This window comes from Arachis ipaensis, chromosome B01 (assembly GCF_000816755.2).
Source record: "Arachis ipaensis cultivar K30076 chromosome B01, Araip1.1, whole genome shotgun sequence".
Lineage (NCBI taxonomy): Eukaryota > Viridiplantae > Streptophyta > Magnoliopsida > Fabales > Fabaceae > Arachis > Arachis ipaensis.
In genome coordinates, this window is record NC_029785.2 from 59,918,988 (window position 1) to 59,936,282 (window position 17,295).

General features: G+C 38.6%; 1 protein-coding gene and 1 long non-coding RNA gene across 2 annotated transcripts; one reads left to right on the forward strand and one right to left on the reverse strand.

Annotated features, from left to right (window-relative positions):
• On the forward strand, window positions 344-1,213 carry LOC107607301. The gene has a single exon (XM_016309271.1). It carries the CDS (start codon window positions 344-346, stop codon window positions 1,211-1,213), a length of 870 nt encoding a protein of 289 aa, XP_016164757.1.
• LOC110270328 lies at window positions 15,711-16,250 on the reverse strand. Its single transcript, XR_002359749.1, has 3 exons — window positions 16,185-16,250; window positions 15,963-16,064; window positions 15,711-15,834 (listed from the first exon to the last, which is right to left on the reverse strand). It is a non-coding gene; the product is annotated as an uncharacterized LOC110270328 (long non-coding RNA).

Below are 17,295 nucleotides of genomic sequence, written 5' to 3' on the forward strand. Positions count from 1 at the left end.
TTCTAGATTATATTATTTCTTCTATATATTTAATGTATGAGCTTTAGAACTGTCGTAACCTCTGATTAACCTTTGTTTTATGGCGCGAGGTAAGACTTAGGGTAATTAGGGTGTTACATTTAGTGGTATCAGAGCAGTTCGTCCTTGTGAGCCTGAGGGATGGACCGATTGTGCTTCATTGCATACTCTGGGTCATTTTTCATTCATGCTATTTAGGTTATCTACTTGATATTTCATAGCATGCTTGTTTGTGAGTGCCTTTTTGGGATAATTGAAGCACTAGACTTTTGATATTGAGACTGATCACCTTGATATCGACTGTTTGGTGTAGCCAGGAACCTTAATGGCTATTCGCGGACAAGGTCGATCATATATACGGAGAGATTATGAGGTTAACCTGTCGATGGATAATCATGCTGAACTCGTGGCGGCGATGACTAACTTGTCTAACACGATTCAAGCGGGAACTGCTATGGCTACTCATGCTTTGCGATGGATAAGGCCATCAGTCAAAAACAAAAATGTAAAGGGTGTGGAGGACAGCTTAGGTGGTGTTCTGAGAACTCTAGTTGCTTTTCTGAAAGTTGACCTGTCGGCTTTCAATGGATCAACAAATCCTACTGAAGCAGACAACTGGTTCAAAGTTGTGGAGGGTGCATTACAGACTCAGCAAGTCCCGAATAATCAGTTCGTGGAATATGCAGCTTATCAATTAGTGGGAGAAGCTCAGCATTGGTGGCAAAGAGAGTGTCGATTTTTGCAACTACAAAATATGAATATTCTGTGCGAGCTATTTCGGACTGCTTTCTACAAGAAGTATTTTCATGAATCGGTAAGGGAGGCCAGAGAGTTAGAGCTTATGCAGCTGAAGCAAGGTTCAATGTCTGTGGCTGAGTATACGAGTAAGTTCGAGGAGCTCTGTAGGTTCTCAAGGGTATGTCGAGGAGCCCCTGAGTCCTATGAGGGTTGGAAGTGTAAAAGATACAAAGGAGGTCTGAGTGAAAATATTATGAATGCTGTGACTCCATTAGAGATTAGAATATTTTCTGAATTAGTGGACAAGGCAACAATTGTTGAAGATTATGCCAAGGAGGCGGCTTTGATGAGAGATGAGCATGGCGGTACTAGTAGCAGGGGTCGTGGAAAGTATGTTCTATCAAGAGGCCAGAACTTCAAGAACGGTAGACATGCCCCTCAGCAATCCCAAGTTTAAGGACATATCGGAGGTATTAACCACGACCAGTATCATCGGGCGAGAGGAGGAGGTAAGCAGGCATGGGATCAACAAAAGGACTTAAGGTTCCCGAGATGCGGAAGATACCATCTGGAAAAGTCGTGCATGGCTGGGTTCAGTGGATGTTACCGCTGCGGAATGTCAGGACATATCTCTAGGCGTTGTCCTAACAAAAAGGACCAAGGTGCAGACCGGTCCCAGTGACGGGGTTAAGGATCTCCAACTTGAGGTAACGATAATCTGGATAACCGAATTTTAATCATGTTATAGTGGGTTGTAATTTGAATTTTCTTAATAACTTATGATGGAGACAATGCTTTGGAACTAGGAAGATTAGATTAAACGTCAGGCTTAGGACCAAAGTTTAGCTTAGTTTTATATTATGGGACGTTGCCGTTAAGGCTGGTCAAACTTAGCATCAGAAGAACTAATGGGAAAGGATAAGTCTGGTGAGCGCAACCAAGTGATTTGAGTTATTAGTGACAAACAAATAAGAGCGACACTGCGAAAGGCGTGAGGAAGCATTGACACGGTAGAATTACGAAAGGTGAAATGCTGTAACGACTTGAGTTAGGATTGGCGATACTAAGTAGCAGAACACTTCATGGAAAGAGGGACAGTGTAGCTAAGGGTTATATACGCTTGGTGGTGAATGCAACTCTGTGGGGATGACAGACGGTTGAACAAAGTGATTGTGAAGAGCCAGTATCCGTTGCCGAGGATAGATAACTTAATGGATCAGTTGCGAGGAGCTGGAGTGAAGGAGGATAGTAATGGAAGACCAAATGCGAGAGAGATTACCAACAAATGCTTGTGATTCGATCTATCTTTCTTTTGTAATCCGTGTTGAAGAACCTTATTCTATAACCTTTCTTGAAAATTAAATTGGACGTTTCCAAAATCAAACCCTGCTTGCATGTATCCTTTCACGAAACTCGTACTCCTTGACCTGAGACTAAATCTATTTTGACCCAATCAAGTGTGAGGGAGATTACTGTTGAGATAAATCATCAGCAGAGACATATTCTTCAATGTGTCTTATTATTTCTTTCAAAGATTTTTTAATTTGGAATTCATTTTCTTGAGGTGCACTCTAGTTCTCTTATTGGTGCATTTTCTCATTTCTACAACCCTATCTGATCACAGTACAATGCATCTTTTCAATTCCTTACGAATACCCTTTAAAGTTATTTGTTCTCTTTTAAGCTGGTATTCTTTCAAATAATTTGAATTCATTTCGACATCGCATGTAATCCTTAGACACAACCATCGATATGTTAGTTTCATAGGGCACGAATTATAAATTCGAAGGACGAAAACTTGCGAGCGTGCAAGATCGCGAGGAGTGGTGAAGCTTTACTTTTACAAATGATGTTAACTATAATTAAATTAACACACAAGGGTGCCCCGTTGGTACGGACGTCAAACTGTGGAGAAATTTCTTGAGAACTTAAGAAAGATCGACTACAGAGCCAATGTTGATATTGTTGGAACCCCATGTACCAGTCGGGATCTACGATGACACTTCATTGAAAATCTTAGAGTACGTTCTGATGTAATATTAGGAGGTAGTGATTTATGCGTCATGACGATTAATCTAACATTTAGTACCTGGTGAGTTGTTTAAGTGCGAAAACAAGTAGAAAAGGAGAAAAATAAGAGGGCATAAATTTATGATTGAATTTTGATTAGGTTTGATATTGAGTGGCAATTGATATTAGTTATGATAAGTAGAAGTTTATTGGTTGTTAGTATGTCTAATGAAGGTTGAATTATATACATTGGTAAAATTGTAAACGAATTAGATAATTATATGCAAAATAAAAGATGTGGTGGTATTGTGGACCTTGAGATTTTGGCAAAGGAGTAAAGAAAATGGAAAATAAAATATTTTAGGTGTTGGAATGATTGAGTGTGATTGAGTGGATGGTATGGAGATTGTGGTTAGTATAAGAACTGTTGTTAGGCTTTGAAAGTGTTGGAGGGTTTGAAATTGATGGGTATTGTAATTGGAACTATGATTGTTTATAGTTGAGAATATGATGAGACTTTGAATTAGGCATAGAGACTCGATAAGTCCCTAAGTATGATTTAGTCTTATGATGAGTATAAATCTTAATTGGGTCAAGTGAGGAAGTTCAGAAGTAAGCATAGGTTTTGTAATCTGATGAAAGATGTATGACTTGATTGAATAATTGGATTAGTTAGTTAATTAGTGACTAAAAAATTATAGTGTCACAGCGAAAGCTTGCGGAATGCAATAGCACATGATAGTTGTGAGTAGAGGTCGTAGGATGAAGACTAAGCGTGTCTTAGGCTTGAATACTTGAAGAGTTTAGTCGGTTAATGTAAATAAAGGTTTCTAAGAAACTAAGTTTGATTGCAGTTGTAAGATTAGAATGATTTAGGATAGGTTGTGAACATGAGGGTAGTGATAAATCCCATATTTAGGGTTTATCTTGTGCTTGATCTAAGGGGTTTTATGACCTTTTACCTACATTTATTCAATGAAATAGCATGGTTTCATGATTGCCTCCTAATTTGTACTTAAGAGTGAAAACATCTTTTCTAGGCCCTTAATTAGCTAAATATAATTCACCTTTGATTCCACTAGATGCCTTGATTTGTTTGTTAAGTGATTTCAGGTTGAAAAAGGCTAGGAATGGATCAAAGGAATGGAGAGGAAAGCATGCAAAGTGGAGAAATCATGGAAAAGTAAGGATTTAGGATGCTGAGACCCACGCGCATGCACAGCAGACGCGCACGCGTGGATTGTGACGTCGCATGGCGACGCGTACGTGCACATGACAGGTACGCGTGGATGGAAAATTGTCAAGTGACGCGTACGCATGACCTGCGCGTACGCGTCGGTGTCCGCACGTGACTCACTTAAAGGCAATCTGCTGGGGGCAATTTCTAGGCTTCCCAGGCCCAGATCCAAGTCATTTCTGATGATATTTAACCCAAGGAATGAAGAGGAATTAACACACTTAGACACTAGTGTAGTTTTAGATTAGTTTTGGAGGGAAAGTTAGATTTAGAGAGAGAAGCTCTCACTTCTCTCTAGGATTAGGATTAGGTTAGATCTAGATTAGGAATTCTTAGATCTAGTTTAATTTCATGCTTTGATTTACTTTTCTCTTTGTAATTCTTCTTCTTGTACCTCTCTTCTCTCTAGTTTTGCTTTTAATTCATGTAATTCTCTACTTTTATAGTGATGCATTTTTGTTTCTTCCATTTTCATTTTAATACAATTTATGATTCATGTTCCTTTATTGTTGAATTGCTTTACTTTCCTTTTATGCATTCCAAGTGTTTGATAAAATGTTTGGTTGGATTTTAAAGTAGAATTTTATGCTCTTGGCTTAGGAAGGTAACTTAGGAACTCTTGAGTTACTAATGTCCAAGTGATTGATGATTGAGAGCTATTAACTCTAGATCTCACTAATTGAATTGGTGAAGAACTAGGACTTATGGACTTGGATTGATATAGCTCATTTGACTTTCCTTTACTACTAATTAGAGGATGACTTAATGGGATTGATCCTTGCCAATTCTCATGTTGTGGTTAGTGATAGGGATAGAAATCCTTCACCACCAACCTTTGCCAAGACCTTTTTAGTTGTTAGTTTATTTTCATTGCCATTTACATTTCATGTCTCTTATCCCAAAAACCCCAAAACATGCCTTCAAACAATAGCAAGACACTTTGTTGCAATTCCTAGGGAGAACGATCACAGGTTTCAATACTTCGGTTTATAATTTTAGGGTTTTGTACTTGTGACAAACAAATTTTTGTATGAAAGGATTATTGTTGGTTTAGAAACTATACTTTACAACGAGAATTCATTTGTGAATTCTAAACCATCAAAAATCCATTCATCAGGTAGATGACTAATCTGGATTTGGATGGCACGTGAGTGCAATTGTCGAGTTGGAAAGGTAAGGATTGCGATAATTGAGTATGGTGACTTTGGGTTTAGGTTGAGATGGTAAATGATTTATTTGAGAAATGGACTTGGAGTGTATTGAATTGAAAGGCCGATGTAGTATTGAAGTTGAGTTGAGGGAATTTAAGAGTAAAAAGGATGAGTATAGCGTAGGCTTGAATTCGATTAAGATATGGCATTATAAATACAAATGAAGGATGTAAGTAGGAATCTGAGTTACTATGGAGGGATGAAAAGAAGCATAGTAGGAGGTAATTATGAATTGAGGGAACCTTTAATGATGGAGATGGGTAAACCAAATTTTGAGGACAAAATTTCTTATTTGGTGGAGAGAGTATAAGAATCGTGAATTAATTAACTGATTAATTAACGTAAAATAATAATAATTTAATTGTCCGGAATAGGTCCAAAATTTTAGAATATTAATTAGAAAATATAAATATGATATTTGGACTCAATAGATTTTTTTGAGTTGGAAAATGTAATTTTCTTCAAAAAAATTGCGTAAAAACCCGTACCGGTAAATTAACCGACAATACCGGCTTAAATCTGTCCAGTACTGTGTAAGAGTAGTAAAAACAGTAGAAAAACTTAGGAAAATAATTAAAAAGTTGAAAATCGGATACTAATTTTAAAGGTTTGGCTAGAAATTAGGCTAAACGGGCCAAAAACACTAACGGGTTGGACCGGGCCCGAGTTGGGCCCAAGCCCAACTTATATATAAGCCTAAATAAAGGCCATTCAGCCTCATTCTTCATTAAACAGCACACACACCAGCAGCTGAAGTGAGGTGAAGAAGAGAGAAAAGTCACTATTCACATCCACATTCAATCGATCATATCTCGAGCTACGGCTTAGTTTTGGACATTTAAAAACATGGAAAAGAACTTAATGGCTTTAGATCATATCATTTGGAAAACTTAGAAAACGGAGGCCTAGGTTTCTGGTGTACTGAGGATGGCTCGATGGTATATGATGAATAGTTGTTGTATGAGATGGGAATTGAGGAACGATTGAGTTCGGAATGGAAAAGTGATTTGACAGTGGTTGAGATGAGTCGAGAACTCGAATGTGTGATGAAGAATCACTAATGTATTGAAACTATTTTTTTTAAACCACTGAACTACTGTTTTATATTGAGACTATGAGACGCTATGTGATGTGGGCGGAAATTAGCCGATTAAGAATTTAATATAGAAACAGCGTTGCAAGTACAGTTTCTAACCGACAAAAATCCGCTTATCAATTTAGAATGATTGTCACAAATTTAGAATAAAAATACCGGGAGTAGAAATCCCAGGTCGTCTCCCAACGAGTTGACAAAGGAGTGCTACTTTATTAGTCAGTGATTTTCTGAGAAATTTTAAGAGTTTGAGGATAGAAAAATAAATGATTGTAAATTAAAGCAATAAAAATTATCAAGAGAAATTATATAATCAAATAAAAAGCCTTGACCAGGGGAAGATCAATTGGAAGTTCTATCCTTGTTGGATTTTCCCAAGTGTAATAACAAGAGGTTGTTGTTTTCACTTAGTTAACCCTTACTAAATAAAGGAAAGTCAAGTGATTGAGCTAACCCTTATTTACAAGTCCTAACCCTCTCCTTATGGAAGGATTAACGTTAGTAAATAGAGAGTTAGCCAACAACTTCTAATTACAATTAATACTTGAGTATTCTAACTCAAGGATCTCCTTTTAATCAACCCCCAAGTCAAGTTGGGAGTCTACTCCATTGACATGAATACTACGTTCACAGGCATGTAAAGAGAATAAGAAAAAGACATGATAAATTAAATAAATTAATAACTGAAAATTAATTAAAGGTAAAAATAGTTCTTTGCATTAAATAATCCCAAAATCATAACCATACACATCTGAATAGGGTTAAAAGCAAACTAGAATAATAGCAACTTCAACGGAGGTAGTGACTCTTCTCAATATCCAAATCAAAAGTATAAACTCTAAAAACTATGAATGTGAAGAAAATCTAGAGGAAGAGTGATTTCTCTCAAAGAGTCTAATCTAAAACTAAAAAACTGTGCGAATGAGAATGTGTGTTGAGTCTCTGCTTATCCCCTGGCTCTAGTCTGTGTTTCTGGGTCGAAAACTGGGTCCAAACTCAGCCCAAAATTGCCCCTAGCATTTTCTGCGATTTCTGCAGGTAGCGCATGTCACGCGTACGCGTCAGTCACGCGTATGCGTCGCTGGTCATCTTCGCATGTCACGCGTACGCGTCAGGTACACTCACGCGTCGCCATGCAGACTCCGATTCACGTGCATATGTGAGCCATGCGTGCGCGTCGCTCTTCGCTGGTTGTCTCCTTTATTTCTTGTGATCCTTCCATTTTTGCAAGCTTCCTCTTCATCCTCTAAGTCATTCCTGCCCTATAAAGCCTGAAAACACTTAACACACAGATCACGGCATCAAATAGTATAAAGGGGAGTTAAAAATATACAATTTAAAGGCTTAGGAAGCAAGATTTCAATTATAGAACAAAACTCGGAAGGAATTGTAAAATCATGCAAATTGTATGAATAAGTGTGCAAAGACTTGATAAAACCACTCAATTGAGCACAAGATAAACCATAAAATAGTAGTTTATCAATCTTCCCACACTTAAACACTAGCATGTCCTCATGCTAAGCTCAAGGAGATAGAAAGAATGAATGGGAGAAAGTAAGACTCATGAGATGTAACCTATAAATGTGAATACAACTATATGCTAAGATAATTCTGTCTACTTGGTTAAAAGTAAATAAGTTCTCCAAGACAAACATAAATCAGATTCCACCAATTCAAATCACACAATAAAAGACAAGTAAACTTGTAAGAAGATAGCTCATGAAAGCAGGGAACATAGAATCAAACATTAAACCCTCACTGGTAGTGTATATGCACTCTAATCGCTCAAGTGTCTAGGGTTAATCACTCTACTCTTCTCTAGTCATGCTTTCTAGAACTTTGTTCTTCATCTAACTAATCAACAAAAATTTAGTACACCAATGCAAACATCATGAGGTCTTTTCAAGGTTGTAATGGGACTAAGGTAAGGGTGAGGATATATGTATGGCCAAGTGAGCTGTAATATGAATATTTGACTAACCTAAGCTCTCACCTAACACACACACACTCTCTATGTAACTCTAAAATCATGCCTAACTACCCATGATTCCCACTTTTGTATCACATACTCATGTACCAAATTTTTCTTTAATTTCACCACCTATGCATTGATCTTTTATTAAACTTAGTATTGGGTAATTTTGTCCCCTTATTTATTTATTTACTTATATTGTAATAATTATAAATTTTTTTAAATTCTTTTTTTGAGCATGAAAGCAAACATAACATATCAATGCACATAGGTTTTTAATTTTTTCTGGTTTCACATGAGTAGGTACCCAAATTCCCAATATTCAGATAAAGTAGAGACATAACACATTCCCATTAACCCAGGTTCCCACAGTTCCCCACACTTAATTGATACACAATCTCTATCTTAAGCTAACCAAAGATTCAATTGGGGTAATTAATTATTTTTCTGCTTAAGGCTAGTGATGTGGTATAATATATAACAAATGGGGATAAAAGGCTCAAAGTGGCAAACAAAGGTAATTGGAATGGTAGGCTATTTGGGATAAGTGAGCTAATAACAAATGATGACTTCAATCATATGTATGCATGCAAATACACTAAACAATGGACATATAGAATGGAACAAAATATAGATTACAATCGTAGAGAAGAAAACACACAAGAATAGAATATTATGGTTAAATAATATAACCATATAATTAAGCTCAAAATCTCACAGGTTGTGTGTTCTTAGCTATAATCTATGTTCCAAATTACAATCTTCAAACAAGTTTAATTAGTGAAATACTATAGAGAGGGTCTTGAAAAGAAACTCATTACTTTAACCAAGCAAAACATACATGCAAATAATTATTATTATGCAGTCTATCCTATCTAATAAGAAAAAGTCAAATGCTGGTGTTAAGAGAGAGAAAAGTTACCTCCGGAAGTCAAGGACTGACCTCTCCATACTTAAGGCTTGGCACGGTCCTCCGTGCCATCAGTAAGGAGCAAGGTAGGGCTGGAAGCATCGCCTCCGCTGTCTGGTTTGCCATGGCTTCCTGTGATACTGGATGAAGGGGAGTCTGGGGTGTCCTTTGGTTCTGGAGGTGGGTGTGTACCAACTATGAGGTCCTTCAGGTAGTTGTATTGGCGCTTGTTATGGCGCTCCATTTGCTCCATTCGCCGGTCTTGCCGGTTGAACCTCTCAAGGATCTGAAGGAACATCTAATGGATAGATGGTGCTTGTGGTGTGGATGATGGTGGAGTAGAAGATGTAGGGGTATCCAAGGATGGACCTGCAGGCCGGCTCGCAGAGGAAACTGGCTGCCTGATGTACTTCCCGTTCGGGACATATTGGTCGGCTCTAGGGATGATGACGTTCGTGTCTCCTGCTCAATGGGACACACCTGCTGCTGAAACTAAATCTGAAACCAAGGCGGGAAAAGGCAGGTTACCCGCAATCTGTACATGTCCCATTGCCTGCCGGATGTGTCGGGGCAGGTTTAGGGGTTGTGCTGTGAAGGTCGACTTGTGAGTACTCGAAAAGACATAGTGGGACATAATCTGTGCCCACACGCGAGCCTCCAGGGTGAGTGACTGGGCTGAGATGCTGTTGGATTTTGAACAATGCTGCCCATAGATCCAGGTGCTGCCAGGTTGGGCTATAACTCCAAGGACGCTATCCCAGTCGAACTGATACATCTGGCGCTTACGAGATGCTTCTTGATATGCATCCCATCCATCTGGACTAAGTGGAAGGTCCAGTGCTCTCTGTACGGCACTCTTAGAGACAGGGACTTGCTACTGACGAACATAGACAGTCGGCAAAGTAGGTGATGAGCGCATAATTTATACCCTTTTGGCATTGTTTTTACATAGTTTTTAGTATATTTTAATTAATTTTTATTATATTTTTATTATTTTTTATTCAAAAATCATATTTCTAGACTTTACTATGAGTTTGTGTATTTTTTTGTGATTTCAGGTATTTTCTGGCTGAAATTGAGGGACCTAAACAAAAACCTGATTCAGAGGCTGAAAAAGGACTGTAGATGCTGTTGGATTCTGACCTCCCTGCACTCGAAGTGGATTTTTTGGAGCTACAAAAACCCAATTGGCACGCTCTCAATTGCGTTAGAAAGTAGAGATTTTGGACTTTCCAGCAATATATAATAGTCCATACTTTGCCTGAGATTTAATGGCCCAAATTGGCGTTCAAAGTCAGCCTACAACATCTTGGCATAAAACGCCCAAACTGACACCAGAATTGGAGTTAAACGCCCAAAATGGTACCAAAGCTGGCGTTTAACTCTAGGAACAGTCTATGCACGTGAAAGCTTCAATACTCAGCCCAAGCACACACCAAGTGGGCCTCAGAAGTGAATTTCTGCACTATCTGCACTTAGTTACTCATTTTCTGTAACCCTAGGTTACTAGTTTAGTATAAAAACTACTTTTAGAGATCTTTTATCATCTTTGGAATATCTTTTGATCATTGTACACGTTTGGAGGCTGGCCTCACGGCCATGCCTAGACCTTTTTCACTTATGTATTTTCTACGGTGGAGTTTCTACACCCCATAGATTAAGGTGTGGAGCTCTGCTGTTCTTCATGAATTAATACAAGTACTATTGTTTTTCTATTTAACTCACGCCTACTTCTTCTCTAAGATATTCACTCGCACTTCAACCTGATGAATGTGATGACCCGTGACACTCATCATTATTCTCACTTATGAACGCATGCCTGACAACCACTTCCGTTCTATCTGCAATAGCTTGAGTGTGTATCTCTTGGCCTCCTGGTTCACGACGCATGATTGTCTCTCCTGACAACAGAGCATTCCATTCCGTGAGATAAGAGTCTTCGCGGTATAGGCTAGAACCATTGGCAGCATTCCTGAGATCCGAAAAGTCTAAACCTTGTCTGTGGTATTCTGAGTAGGATCTGGGAAGGGATGACTGTGACGAGCTTGAAACTTGCGAATGTTGGGCGCAGTGATAGTGTGCAAAAGGACAATGGTCCTATTCCGATGCTAGCGGGAACCTACAGATGATTAGCCATGCGGTGACAGTGCATATGGATTTGTTTTCATCCGAAAGGATCATACAGCTTGCCATGGAAGGAGGTAACGCATGTTTGGAAGAAGGCAGTTGGAAAGTAGAAGTTCAGAAGCAACAAAGCATCTCCAGATGCTTATCTGAAATTCCCACCAATGAATTACATAAGTATTTCTATCTTATTTTCTATTTTATTTATATTTTAATTATCAAAACCTCATAACCATTTAAATCCACCTGACTGAGATTTACAAGGATGACCATAGCTTCCTTCAAGCCGACAATCTCCGTGGGATCGACCCTTACTCACGTAAGGTTTATTACTTGGACGACCTAGTGCACTTGCTGGTCAGTTACACAGAATTGTGAAGAAGTCTTGAAATCACGTTCTCCCACACCAATTTTTTGGCACTATAGCCAGGGAACGAATAATCATGATTCCGGGTTACTAGTAGGCGAGTGGAAGTTCGAGTAGAATTCAACTACCCATGATAGGTTGGCCTCTCGTAGCTGCCTCCTAAAAAATCTCCACTGTCTCCTCTCTATACGGGGCTCCACAAAATCAACAAAGTGTGTTGGGACAATGAGTAGATGCTCATTGTTGTAGTTCCTCTCAGCTAGGATGGGAAACATCTGTTCACAATAGCGGTTAGTGAACCGCGTGGAGTCTCGTGCGAGAAAGGCTTTCTCTGATTCGTCCACTTTAATGATCCTCTTCACCCGCTTTGTTGGTGGCTTGACACTAGTAGATGGTAGTGCTTTAGCTGATGTTCTCTTGGTTCCTCTCCTTGCCGGTGGCTTTTCAGGGGCCTTCTGTTTTCCTTTCTTAGTACCCATGCCTAAGGAAGACGGAAAGAGGAAAAATGTGAAATAGAGATAACTAAAACCGGAAGGAAGAAAACACCAAGTGATAATGAATGCCAAAGAAAAGATCATAGCTTAAATACATGGTAGCTACAACATGTAGGTAAGACATCAATTAAGAGTAAGAAGGCAATTCATAATTAAATAGATGCAAGAGGTAAAAGCATGCAAGGAATAGGCAGGTGAAGCATAACTCAAGCATCAATAATTAAATATGCCAAATTAAAGAGCACGTAGATAATGACAATTGTGAATGATAATCCCAAATACATGTGGAGTACAAGTATGGTGAAAAAGGGGCATTCAAGTAAAAGAGTAAAACAAAATAGAGTTCAAGATGCCATAGGTGCTTTTTCACAAATACTAGGTGTGCAAGGTAGAGTAGGAATGAAAATAATGTAGTCCAAATGTATATGAGAGCCAATATAAAATATCAATTGTCAAATCACTCCTCATAATATCCACAAGCTTCATAGTAAGAAGGTAATACCCAAATAAAATTCCAATACCAACATAAGAATGCATGAAAAAGAAAAAAAAAAGAAACCATAGATAATTGAGCTAAAAGAAAAATAGAGAAGACGGAAACATAAATAAATGCAATAATGAAAAAGTAGATGGGAGGAAGAAAAGAAACCTGATGAAGAAGATGAAGAAGGGAAGAAGAAAGTAATAGATATGAATAAAGAATAAGAAAGAAAGGAGGAAGAAGGAGGAAGAAATAAGTAGGATTGAAAAGAATTAGGATTGGGGGAGAGATAATTTGAAATCAGGCGCTGAGGTGGTTTAATTGTGCGTCGCATGCGACGCGTACGCATGCATCACGCGTAGGCGTGGGTTGCACAAATTTCAGGCGACGCGTACGCATGATAGTGGTTGTGCGAATGGCTAGAAGGCAGCCCCGCGCACGCACAACTCTCTGTTCAATACGCACGAGAGCCAAAAATGCATATGACGCGTGCACATCAGGGACGCGCATGCATGGATGGCCAGTGTGGGAAAACGACGCGCACGCGTCAGGGACGTGTACGCGTGATGGGGCTTGTGCTCCCAACACAGTTCCAGCCCCACACCATCATAACTCTCTGGCCATACACCCATTTATGCCGATTTGCAGGGTCACGCGTACGCGTGAGGGATGCGTACGCGTGGACTGGTGAAATCGCAAGCGACGCGCACGCGTGAGGGACGCGTACGCGTGGTATTGCTTGTGCACAAGGCACGCCACCAGCACCACTCCTGCCCAACTCTCTGTCCAATTCTTATTTTTCTCGCACTCTCATATGATGCGTACGCGTCAGCGATCCTCGTGCGTCGTGTGCTTTCTTTTTTTTTATATATGTAGAATGCAAAGTGCAGAATGCAGATAAATATGCAGAAAATTTGAATGAACACTAATAAAAATAAAATAAAATAAGACTAAGAATAAAAAGGAACGATTATACCATGGTGGGTTGTCTCCCACCTAGCACTTTGCTTTTACGTCCTTAAGTTGGACGGTCCACAAGCTCAATCTGCTTCTGTTGGTGGGTCCTCTAAGAGGAAGACCTCTAGCTTTTTATTGTCCTTCATCTTCTCACCTCTGAATACTCTTTCATCTATATCTATATTACTCTTTTTCTCCTTATCTCTTTACTCTTTTGTAATTGTAAATATGCAAGCGGGACAAAACCCATGTCCTTGCTAGCAACTTTATAAACCAAATATATTTTCTCAAAAGTATCAGTAAAGTTATTATCGTTAAACAAGTCTCAAGTATTCATTTTGATTAAGTCCTTTTACTTTTATAAAAATTTGGACATAATCTCCTTTAAAAATAGGACTTAGCCACCCTTACGGGTTCCTTCTTTCTCAACATTTCATCAGCCTCTTTCAGCAGTTGCCACAACAATATATATTCTCGAAAACATTTGATAATAGTATAGAAAATCTATTTCTTAAATTCCATATCCAAAATAATTGTCAAGACAACCTGGCAGCCTGATTTCCATTTTGTTTTTAAAATATCAAATGAATTCGGAATCACGCAAACTTTATATCCATGCGACCGTCTCAAATTAAGCTTTCTATTAAACCAAAAATCATAATTTTTCGCTGAATTTAGCTTCAGGAATATAAGCAAAACCGTGACTGTTCTGCAGTGTTTTAAAACCAGAAGACAGCAGCACCATACAACATTTGAAATTTCATATAAAATCCAAATTAAATCTAACTACCTTAAAAATTAATGTGGTTAAATATAACGCATCCAAATTTCTTTCTCAATTGGTTCCAGGGTCATACCATTTTTAATGAACGAGTTACGTAGCTTGGAAGTTAGGTAATTTTCTGCAGAATTCTGTTTTACAAATCATTGAACACAACCTCTTCCAAGTCCCATAACTCACTTATTAAAACATGGAAAACCCTGAAATTTGAATCATATATACTAAACATACTCAAATTTCACCTCCAATTGGTTGCATCTCAATATCATTCCAGAATTAAAAATTATAAAGCCTCAAAGTTACTGACTTAGAAAACAAAGCCTGACTTTTACTGCATAATACATCTTTCTTTGAAAACCCAAATCTTTAAAGCCACAACTCTATAACAATTCTAAATTTTTATGAAATTAAATTATTAGGACCAAAGTTTCATTTTAAATTGGTTCCATTCCAAAATTCAAATTGGAGAAAATCCAATAGAGGAAACAAGTTGCTGCTGTGTTAAACGTTCTGCAGAAAACTAGATTTGACATCCCCAATTCAAAAATTTACCATAAATCATAAACTTAATGAAAAAGTCTCAAATTCACCAGTCCAACTCCGTATATTCCCAAGCTTAATCCAGACTTAGTCCCTCACAAATCCGATCATCATAGAATTAGTTATAGATTTTTAAAGTTTCTAATTTCATTTAAAGTAGTGCAGAAAATCAGATTCACGACTTAACTTTGAAAAATCATAACTAATGTTCCAGTTAATATGAAACCTTCAAAATTAAATCTCAACAATCACACTTAATATAATTTACTTAACATTTAAATTCTCATCATTTCAGTCACTATAAAGCCACTGATTCACTTTCAAAGTTGCCGTTTAATTTCAAGAGAACCTGATTTTCAGCAAACCATTTTGTATTCAAAATCCAACCCTTCAATACCCCTCAAAACCAACTCCAAATCAACCACCAACCAAGTTCATTAACATTACAATATACCAAATAACAGCTCAGTGACAACAAATCCAACATTACCCATTAAAATTCAGAAATTCTCAACAATTAGTCATCAAACAATTCCCAATCCACATAATCAATCAATATCACTAATCAACAATTCTAAATCACAATCTCAACCACAATTCAATATTCACATAATCAATCAATTACTCACAGCTACTAAATCTATTTGCAGTTATTCAATAAACTTTGTAGGCATTCTTAAATTGAAATCGTTTTAAACCCCCTACCTCGATGTCGCAATTGCATAATTTAACGTAACAATTCCCTTTCCTTTTAGTTTCAGGCAGCAACGGTGACTGTCACACAACCGGAATGGCAAAGGCAGCAACCAGAACAGCAGCATTGTTAATCTTCACGGCAGTGACCGGGGTTGTAACCAAACAAAGGATTCAAATTGGATGGAAATTAAGAGCAATCACAGCCCTGGAGGTCTCAAGACAAGGCATATACCGGGATCAACTCAGAACAAGTATAGCAGTGACAATAAAATGTGTAAATAGACAATGATCAAGGAAAAGATCAATCCAGAATTAAAGTAGCATCGGACTCACCAATAGCAACTCTAACAGATTCATAATAGCATCAACGCCGGTACTCCAAATAATAGCAGTAGAGAAACAGGTGCAGCGTAGGGGCATGAACGACAGGAACGACTAGGATCCAGATTGACGATGGCAACAACAATACAAAACAGGAACATACACTATTGTATTCAGAATGAAAATATAGTAGAGAAATAAAATCGGGAAGCAGAGCACGAGCAAGAGTGTTACAGTTTCAAGAATGGAATTGGGAATGCAGGGGAAGCTGCTGTCGGGTATTTCAGTGGCGCCTCCCTCTCTTCCTCTCAGCTCTCGGTTCTCCCTTTCCATTTCTGCGTTTCTTTCTTTTGTTTTTTGTGTTAGTGTTTTAGGAAGAAAGGGGGTGGGCTGCGTTCTTCAGGGCTGGGGAAAGGGGAAATTAGGTTTCTGATTAGGGATTTAGAACTAGGGCTCCAATTTGGGGAATTAGGGTAAAATTAGGATTTTACCTACAGCTTTAAGCGATGTCCATTGACCTTGAGGAATTTGGAACATGAAGGATGGCTAAGGTGAAAGACTCCGTATGGCTCTGCCTTTTCTACCCTGTAGAGGCCTTCCCATCTTGAACGCAGCTTGCCTGGCATGAGTCTCAAACTTGAGTTGTAAAGGAGAACTAGCTCCCTAGGTTTGAAATGTCTTCTCTTTATATGCTTGTCATGCACAGCCTTCACATTCTCTTTATATAGTCTGGAGTTGTCATATGCTTTGAGTCGAAGGTTCTCCAGCTCTGCTAGTTGCAGCTTCCTTTCAGCACCTGCCTTCTCAAATCCCATGTTGCATTCCCGAACCACCCCGAAAGCCTTGTGTTCCACCTCCACTGGGAGGTGACAAGCTTTTCCATAGACTAAGTGGAAGGGACTCATCTCGATTGGTGTCTTGTATGTTGTCCGATAAGCACAAAGCGCATCTACCAGTCTGGTGCTCCAGTCCTTCCTATGAGGCTTGACTATCTTCTCCAGTATGCACTTTATCTCTCTATTAGACACCTCGACCTACCCATTGGTCTGAAGATGGTAGGCTGTTGCTACTTTATGAACTATCTCATGCTTCTTCAGTAGTCCTGCTAATCTCCTGTTACAAAAGTGAGTGCCTTGATCACTCACGATTGCTCGTGGTGATCCAAAGCGACAAATAATATGATTTCTAACAAAGGAGACAACGACGTTAGCATCATCAGTACGGGTAGGAATTGCTTCCACCCATTTAGAAACATAATCTATAGCTAACAATATATATAAGAAATCGCTAGAGTTTGGGAATGGACCCATGAAGTCAATGCCCCAAACATCGAAGATTTCACGGA